General features: G+C 38.2%; 1 protein-coding gene and 1 long non-coding RNA gene across 11 annotated transcripts in view; one reads left to right on the top strand and one right to left on the bottom strand.

The window, feature by feature from the left end:
- LOC112495026 overlaps nucleotides 1-3928 on the bottom strand; it is a 13010-nt gene extending 9082 nt beyond the window's left edge. Inside the window, exons 1-2 of one of the 3 annotated variants that reach the window (XR_003061146.1) lie at nucleotides 3510-3928; nucleotides 808-1570 (exon numbers count right to left, since the gene is read on the bottom strand). This is a non-coding gene — a long non-coding RNA (uncharacterized LOC112495026). Of the gene's footprint in view, nucleotides 1-807; nucleotides 1739-2358; nucleotides 2729-3509 lie in introns of those variants that run through there. The other 2 variants (XR_003061147.1, XR_003061145.1) reach the window with 2 other exon arrangements.
- LOC107272233 (membrane-anchored lipid-binding protein LAM4) overlaps nucleotides 1-9766 on the top strand; it is a 26771-nt gene that overhangs the window by 10718 nt on the left and 6287 nt on the right. For 7 of the 8 annotated variants that reach the window (XM_025089577.1, XM_025089578.1, XM_015749172.2 and 4 more), the window contains one exon: nucleotides 8757-8936. In XM_025089577.1, the coding sequence (XP_024945345.1) occupies nucleotides 8757-8936 (180 nt within the window). Of the gene's footprint in view, nucleotides 1-7658; nucleotides 8566-8756; nucleotides 8937-9766 lie in introns of those variants that run through there. The other variant, XM_025089582.1, reaches the window with a different exon arrangement.

The raw sequence follows: 9766 nt of genomic DNA on the forward strand, positions 1-9766 counted from the left end.
CTTGGGGTCATGTTATCTGTCAGATTAATTGCACGTTCTTTTTCCCCCACTTTGTCTACGTCTCATATAACAACGAGACCCCTCATTGCCTTCCTCGGCACTAACGTCTGGTTCATCTTCTGTCTCTTCTACGTCTGTTTTCTTCTAGCGTCATTTTCAATCGATCACGAACAATTCAGTTCGCCTCGTGTCGCAGAGACAACAGTTAGTCAATGCTTACGACACTGTATGGCAATCCGCATATATATTGAGTATACATGTGTATATATATATATATAAATATATGTGTATACCGAGTAAAAGAACGCAAAGCATAAACGACGCGTTCAACCTAGAAAGCGGCTTAAAAAGAAATCGGCTGATTTATGAAAACGAAGCCATTCGCGAATCGGTATCTTGTTTGTGCTGAACTAGTTGAAATTATTATGGGTGGTCCAGAGAATTTGGATTTTAACACAGATCTGTTGGTGCTTGCGCAAGAGTGTCTCGAGGACGGACGCCATTTTTTAATGTTACGACAAGATTGACTTTGGCGGGAGCGAGCTATTTTACATTTTTCTCCGGTCTAAATCAAATATCGAGAGCGTTACCGGTTTCAAACTTGTTTCTGTCTCGTTTCTCTATTTTTCTTAGGGAAACGAGACAGAGAGAATTTTTTATCAAACAGACTCAGACTCGCTGATTTTAATGCGAAAAGTCCGTTTCACGTGGCGTTTACGAAAATACAAGTTTTTTTAGAGAAACATTTTCTCCGTGACACGTGATCCTAACGCTAGCCTTGCGAAAAAGAAAAAAAGTTATACTGACGATTATCGGTAAGTCGAGAATTTTTATTCGAACGGCTCCTCGATGTTCTTGAATCTTGTTCGTATATTTCTTTTCTTTTCTTCACTCATTATCTTCACGTTTTCGCACTTATAGAAACCGTGACATTTCTCTACGCAATAATTCAGAGTCACAACACCGCACATCCCCGTTGTCGATAAACTTCCAGGCTAATGTAAAATTATTAGTGCTCAGGAACAACAAGTAATAGATGAGACGTATCTGTAAATATCGAGGTACAGGAAACAATACTTTAGCATAAATACAAATATTCAGTTTGTTCGAGAGCAATAGCCATCAGACAGACTCGGGTATTTTAACTGACGTCTCGGCGACGTCATCGTCGTCATCCCCTCTCGAAACACGCGCCGCTACGTTGCCGACGAAGCTCGTACAGTCAGTGGAAGTTACCGCGAAGACACCATAGCAAACGAGTATCGAACGCGGCTGCCGGCTTGCATAGAAGAAGAACGCGCCAAGTAGTGATGTCAGTGTGGCTCAGGCACGACACGGGTGCGTTGTTGTCTCGTCCCAAAAGAGGTTAGGGCGATTGTCCTCGACTTACCTCCACATTATGTCAATCCGCGTTGACTTCGGATCTTCACCAGTGCCAGTAGAACAGGAACTTCGGGCGAAACTCTGTGTTTTTACTTGGGAAGAAGCAGATTTGAAAAGTCCAAGCGCGAGTAGCCTTCTATAGGTTCACATGGCAACTGTACTAACTCACGGTGAAGAGCGTCGTCTGCTACGAAAGTGTAAAGAGAAAATAAGTTAGTTGAAATTATCATAAGAAACAGAGCGTGGATCAATTTCTATTTGAAGTGAAGTGCCATTCGCGAGTGTAAATACTTGTTTGAAAAGATTCTCGAGGATTTTCTATTGCGGGGATGTTTGACTATCGCTAACAACTTGGATACGATTTGAAGCTGTGTTCGACGTGGATCTCGGTAGTTTATCGATGATAGGAACAGCTGTTTCTAATTGTTGAAGCACTTGTGTTGCCGAGAACCAACTGGATTTTAATGTGTTTAACATGCAAAGGTGATTCCAACGAGACTGTCAGGAACGTGCTTCTGTGACTTCCACGTGTGATTCTCGAGGAAGTCTTGATATTTCTTCTGCCTTTTATGAGGAAGGGATATTTTTTTATTCTAACACGTGACGCGATTCTCGAAACGGTACTTTGAAACTGTCGACCTCAATATCGTTCTCTTCGAAAATGCTATAGACAATTTGACGCAGAAATCGTTGTTATAAGTACTGGCTATATGTGCGAATATATACGGGTGGCTAAAAACTCGTTGGGAAGGGGAAGCAGTGGCAAGGGTTGAATTAATTGCCCGCGGAGGGTTGTAACACGAAGTGCATGGGGGAGGTAACCTCTTCTCCGAGGGAACCCATAATGCTGTGCTTCGTGCAGGGGTTCCATGCGCGGGAAGATTCAAAATTGCGTCGTTCCAAAAGGTAAATGATTTTTTTTCTCTAGTGTACGTTATTCTTAACTATAATCTATTTCTTCTTTATCTATCTTACCACTCTCTTCTCTGACTCTCTTGGTACTGAATGAACACCCCACCACCACTCTAAGGTACTTCCCTTCGAAATGGGAACATCGTACAGTCCCTACGAGCACAATTTTACCCCAATCTAGGTCATCCGAGAACAGGCTGGCACGACAATTTGCAAATAGTCTATTGCTCAGGAGCTTAGAAACTACTACTACGTCTTCGTTTCCATCCTCTGGATATTCAATCCCGTAAGATGCCTGATCGATACCATTCCATCATTCATCGAAGACTATTTTCAGTTCTGCAAACACTCTGACTCGCGCTTCAATCTCGTGCCGTCTCTTCTTCAGAGACACACGGTTCGTATTTTAATGTAGAGCTTCGAAAATTTCTACTTGGATTTACCGTCTCGTTTCCTTTATACGTTGAAATCACCCACGCTACAATTTTCGGGGAATTCCCCAATAGCCTTAAAACAATACAAGGTACATTCACTAAAACTTTTACTCTACCGAAAGACCTTATTGTTTTGTCTTTCTTCGTCTTATTCACCTCCTTGCACTCACTCTTTCTCTCACGAGAACTTTGTTACTCAAAGTGACAAACAGCAAGGCCGCCATGTTCAAGTACCGCTAAACTCGTCCAGACTATAGAACGACGACCTCTCTTGCCTACAGCAGCTGCTGGTTATTCCACAGCGCGCTCACGTGCACATTGTGATTCGCGTACGGCCCGCACGTCTTAGCTTCCCTCTGTACACTCGATACGAAACATCGAGGATCATCAGGGATATCGATTATGTGAACGAGAGTTGAATGACTGCATCCTATATCAATATATATAATAACGTACGACACTATTGAGTAAGGTGGCCTTGCTTGGCTTCCTGACCTCTTTTCTTGATGGAGTCACACTGTTAACCACTCTAAAAATCTACACGAATATTCTCCCTCACTGTCTCACCAATTCATACTGCGAATATAACGTCTCTCCTCCAACGACCCCCACTCTACCATCTTAACATTCTCTTCCGTTCACACATACCTTCGTGTACGTACTCACGGGTACAACTAGGCCGAACACAATACCGGTCATTCGCTTTTTTCACCGAGTGTACCAGTTCCGAAATTAATGAAGTGTCTGCTTGAACAATTTTTTTAGGCGTACTGTACCTACCTCTTCTTTTTCTTACAATCCATAGAATGTCCCACGAGTTCTGATTAACCGCTTCTACAATCTTGTAGACACTGGATGATATGCTGGCTTTCGAGTAACTTTTTCGTATAATGGGCCTTATCGGAATGAACGCTACGGTGATAAGGGGTTATAATGCCGTCTTATTATTTATCATTTTCTTATCAGTATATCAAAGTAAACGCAGGTGTCTCATTGAGGACGCTGGACTTACGTCCTCTGAGGGCCGCTATTGTCCGACCAGACAGGAAGTAAATGATAATGCCCACTTCTGCGTTATGCGATACTCGTGTCTACCAGAGGATGCTGGGCCTATTGGAGAAAAAAGTTTTAAGTGGTTGTGCACGTTGCCTTTTTTTCACTTGCGTCACGGATGCTGGAAGATATAAATCGTTCGGATGAATTCTTCGGTATATGGATGCTGTGTGTCGCGCATGGGTTTATTGTCGATTTTGTTTCTTCAAGGCTATCACGTTGTAATTCCCCATCTGGGGGATTCATACTTTCTTTTTTTGGCGGTTTCACTGCCACGTGGGTGTCCTTGTTTTTTTTTCTAGTACGAGAGTGAATAATTTTTACCAAAATTTGAAACAATAAATTTTTTAATAATTGTTTAGAAATACACTAACAACGTTTGTGGAATTTTTTGAAAATCTACACGGAACTATTGTCAGTGCGAATTTTGCCTGTTTTCATGGTTTCATGTAAATACTTTTTACCTCATTTTTCATTTTTTTTTTTTAACACATATTTTCGGTAACGTAGACTCGCCGGATAAGACACTTTTCTAACTTTGCCGTCTAATAAAGCCAACGACATGTGGTGTCTGCGAATCGTGTGGTTTGAGATGTTTTTAAAATAAACAGCCAACCACAAACGTTTCTACTACGTCTGTTTCAGTAGAGCAACAGACATTTAGAATGAAACGAATTGGTACGAGATTTACGTGAGAGTTTGTAAGAAATTTTCCTCTACTCCCTGCATCCCACCGATACGCAGCCTCGACAACTAAGCCTCTTTTTGTGATAATGCGTGGCGTAAAGGATATTTCAAAAAAATCACTCACTCGTATCACGTCGATCAGAATCGTATCGACGTGACCATTCGTAGTAAAAAACAAGTGGACAGCCAAATCGACCAGTAAACTGTAAAAAGTGAATCCAAACTGCTAACTGGCTAAATTTAATAACTTTTTCGAAAAATTTTACAGACAGTCAATCGGACAGGTATTTTTAAATTTGGATAAAAAAAATATTTTTGAATTTTTCGTATACCTATATACTTTCTAGTACATCCGAAAGATAGTACCATCATTGACTCAAAGATTCGAGTCAACTTTATAAGGTAAAGCAACGATTTACCAGTCATTCATTAAAAGTCTTTCACGTGGTTCACTTTGCAAGATTAATTCGACAGCTGATCAGACGGATAAGAGCTGCCTGGCCAGTTCATTATACACTCTTCGTAATGAAACGAACTTGTGATCTATAGCGCACTCTTGCGTCATACGCTAAAGGCAAGTTCCCGAGGTGCGCATTAGTTCGCGAAAATAAAGTTAGGATGAAATTTTAGACTATCGTCAAGCGATATATTAACGTTAAGATACATATGTATACCCCATAAGATATCTGTGCAACCTTACACGTATATGACGTCATATCCTTAAGCCAGCACCTACGTAACACGTTAATTCTTTACGTGACGCTTTATTTATCGTAAATCATAATAAACTGTCGCTGAGCAACGGCAACGTATCCTGGAAGCACTTCAAGGAAGTTGCTGCGTCTTACTTTTTTTTTTTCTTCTTTTTTTTTTCGTCGCCATTTGCATTTCAAATCGATGCGTCGAACGTATTATACAGGTCGAGTATTGCATTATAATGGATACTCGAAAAAGTTCATGTTACTCTTCCATACATATGTAAGATTACGATAAATCAGTTCTATACGGTCATACATTTTTTCTTTATTTATTCGTCCATTCTGCGTTCTATCCGCATATCCATATAAATATATGTTAAGAGAATTCATTTCGTAATCGTATTACAAGAGGTATCGGTTGTCTTATCAATTTATCGTATCATTAAACTATTCATGGTTTCGATAACCGAGCGCGCTACGTGGCGCGAAATTCAAATACTCTTCTCTGCCTTGTGGCACAGAATATCCAAGCACGTATAAATCAACCAGTTCATTTTTAATATATGTTACAGTATGTCGAGCCATGTATGTTTGTCAGTGAAATATATATATACATAAAGTTATATCACGCAAGAGTTATATGGTAACAACGGGGCGAGAGGGGGGGGGGGGAATAAAAATAAAAATTTAAATGATCCGACATTGTGTTTAGGTTAAAAGTCAGATACAAAAATGGTCGAAAATAATAAATGTGTTTTGGGATAAATTGAGATAAAAATTCACTTGAAGATTAGCAAATAAAAAATATGACGTCTTGTTATACGTAAACCGGTTTTTTATCGACAAAACATTTCACTCCGGTTCTGTACGTCAGTGTAAGGCTATGTTTTTGTTAGATCGAGTTTACGACTGAGAATTCACAAGATGCACGACTCTGGTTATCAGTTGTTAAATGAAAGATTATTTATTGTTATGATTATTTTCGATCAATCGCTACTTTGTGTCGAGGATACTCATAGAAATTTATGTTACCGTCGAAATATAATTATTATCGCGGAAATTTTCTGTTCTCTTGTGCGATCAATAATTTTCTTATCTCTGAGGTGATAATTTGGTTCTTTTTCTAGGAATTATTCGACATGATCTATTATGACTTTTATTACTTCTATTTTTGTTTTTGCACTTTCCTTTTCAGGATCGCGTATACGTATGAGGAAAATGACGTTGATTTGTCAGACAGTGATATATTTTAATTAAAAATATTAATAAATTAATTTTTTCTATTAAATATTTGTCACTTGTCACAGTCTAACTTTCTTGAATAAGTTGTATATCCTAGTAATAGTCATAGTTATCAGTAGTGATAACGACCAACGTTGTCAATGGATATTCTGTTCAATGTTTAATCTGTCTTGTTGTCTACATATAGGGATGCATGTGCTATAGCTGATAGCGAGTTTCAAAAAATTTCTGACTCACAATGCCCCACTCGGGTACCCTCGATAGGTACGCTCCTGTGTTCGCAAGATCTTTATCGATACAAGGGATTTTCGTCTGGCACGGTGCGTCATTTTGTTGGGACTTGATGCACAGTGAGTCTTTCGTACAAATTTTCTGTTTACCATTGACATTTTATTTCGGCTTTTCTCTGATTGTTCATTATCATTTGTTTCGGGCAGTTTTACATGACACATGTCTACACGTGCTTAATTTTTGCAAGGCAGTATTTTTTTAGCTTTCTCGATTATTCTCGAGAAAAATTGCACGGGTAAACTTCGTTCGTACGTATAAACTGTGGTATTTGATGAAAAATGCAAAACTTAACAGTTTGACGTACTTTCACAACCTTCTCGTAATACGGCCCTGATCGCCACGTGATGTAAGATAGTGGTACGTCTCACCGGAAATTTTCTTTTATTTATTATGACACGAAGTATGAGGAAGTTAATCGATCCGGGTTATTACTCACTGATCGATAAAAATGATGGAATATACGAGACAATCATTCGAATTAATTAATCCGAAAGTATCTTTTCTATACCGACTTTCGATATCATCGCTCGAAAGTTTAAACAGGTGATTTACCATCGCTTACGTAATTAGACGGATACGAATCGAACATTCCTAATATATTATTAATTATTATTATTATTCTCATAATAACGAATTCCCATTTTATCATCATTATTAACCCTCGGTTGGTACCGTGGGTCATCCTTACCCAATTTTGGCTAATGACAATTACTCATCATATATATACGTATATCGACAATTTGTCTTCATGTATTATTTGCTTCTAGAACTTTCCCGTGTTCGTTGTCCATTCTGTTTCATGAAGGTAAGACTGTAGGATTCTAGAATTCTATCAGACTTTATACATAGGACGCTTATATAGGCAGATATATATATAATAGGTAATATAGGGTGGTTAAATATTCAGGTAGTTCGAAGGTCGTACCTTATGGTTTTCTACGACTCCGTTACTGGCGTCGTCAGTCGTCGGACGTCGGTCGTCAGTCGTGTTCCGGGTGGCTTCTCGATCCCTCCGAGCCATCCGTAGATCCACAAGGCTCGATCTTCAAAGATGAGCTTAATTTTCGTATTTCGCTTGGCGATCAAGACGTTGGGAACAAAATGGCGTGACGCGAAAGACGTTGTTCTCAAAAAGCGTTATCAACGCGGTTTTTATTAGTTCGACAAAACGGCGTCTTGTTGAAAAATATTGTTATCTCGGTTCGACATTCCTTAATGAGTTTTATGTGTCAAATCTTTTATTATTTTTCACGTGTGCACATACCCGTATACATTTTCCGGTAAATTGGTCATTAATTAAACCTGTCGAATATTATATATATATATATTATGGATAAAATTCTACGGTCATTAATAATGTTTTTTTAATGTCAAAATGAGAAGAAAAATTAATTGTCATATTTGAAAAAAAAAAATTATCGAAAAATTTTCTCTTTATACATATTTTTTATTTCGATTGAAACCGTCTGTAACGTCTCTCGGGGGTCTGTTGAAAATTTGGATCAATTCATCTTTCGATAAGACTTCGTCGACTTAACCACGATAACAGTGCATAACGTGCATAAGACTCCAATGCTGAACCCAAAGGAGAAGATATTTGAAAAAAAAAAAGTGGCAGGAGTTCATTTCGGAAGCAGAATCTGGCGTTGGCAAAATTGTTATAAAATATTTATCAGCTCTCGACAATTGTTATTAACCGTTATCAATAGTTCGTTGAAGCTTTTTCATTTTGGAAAAAAAAAAATCAACCGCGCATCATTGCAAGGTCCTAGCTGCTTCGCGCAGAGCCGACAGCACATAATGGAATTGGAAACTCGAGCTTTGATCGATCTCTGCTTCCCAACTGTTCCTGTTAGAAGGGCCAGGTATACATAGAATCAGAGCTTTACCTTCTTTCGTCGAAATACCCTGTACGCTAATGGCTGTCCTGAAAAATTTCTAAAGCCACCCGAAAATACGTAAATTTTCTCTCGTACAGTATCTTTCAAAATTAATAACTTCATATTCACACGGCGAAACGAGACGTAAATTTTGATGTGCTTTTTTTATATCTCAGGTCTGCGGGGTCCATAGGTGCACGCTCTGCGCCGAGCACACCCTTACAAGGTGTCGTAACTTCTCATGGAGGTCAGCCACAATCCATTGGCGAGGGTCAACTTGCCGTCGCCGGAAGTAATAATTCTCAACTACCACCACCGAGGAGTCCGAGTCATACAACATTAAGATGCAGTGATAGGTAGGATTTTAATTTTCATTAAATAAATTAATTATTTATGTATATATGTATATATATAAATCACGAAACTTCATACGTTACCAGTCAGTTTTTGAAAATTGATTTTTTTCCCATATCGATTAATTCTTACGTTAATTGGGGCAAGGACAAATAAATACTCTCGTGTTTATACTAATTATAACTGTTATTCACTGATAATGATAATAATAATGATAATAATCTATTTAATATTTTCTTTTAATTATCACTATACTATGTCTTTTCTGTATTGCTTATCCCCCAAAAAACACTTACGTGTAAAAAACAACGCCAAGTACAGGATTGCTGTGAATTCCTCTAACAAAAAGTATTGATATCATATTATTGAGGCCAAGTACATAAGTCACTACATGTTTTCCTATTATATGATCTAGCACTGGCCCATCATTTTAATTATATTTTCAATATTTCCTATAACGTTTTCGCTACTCTTCTATGTTACTACTGCTTCCCGTGTTTAATTACGATTTAATGGTGATTTAATAATTAATAAAACTGTAGGTGATTCCTTATCGAGTACTACTTGGCATGTCCGTGCCAGGAATTCCAAAGTACTTACTTTGCACGTGCTCATAGTATTCTAATACTGTATGTTTGTTATTAGGCTTTTACCGTGATTATTTTTGACAAGTTATTGTTAATATGCTTTCTATAGAAAACTGGTACTGGTTTTGTACCAAATTTATATCAAGAAATGCACGGACCCGCCAAGTAGTACTCGATAAGGAATCACCTAAAGTTTTATTAATTATTAAATCACCATTAAATCATAATTAAATACGGGAAGCAGC

This window comes from Cephus cinctus, unplaced genomic scaffold (assembly GCF_000341935.2).
Source record: "Cephus cinctus unplaced genomic scaffold, Ccin1 Ccin1_scaffold1146, whole genome shotgun sequence".
Classification (NCBI taxonomy): domain Eukaryota; kingdom Metazoa; phylum Arthropoda; class Insecta; order Hymenoptera; family Cephidae; genus Cephus; species Cephus cinctus.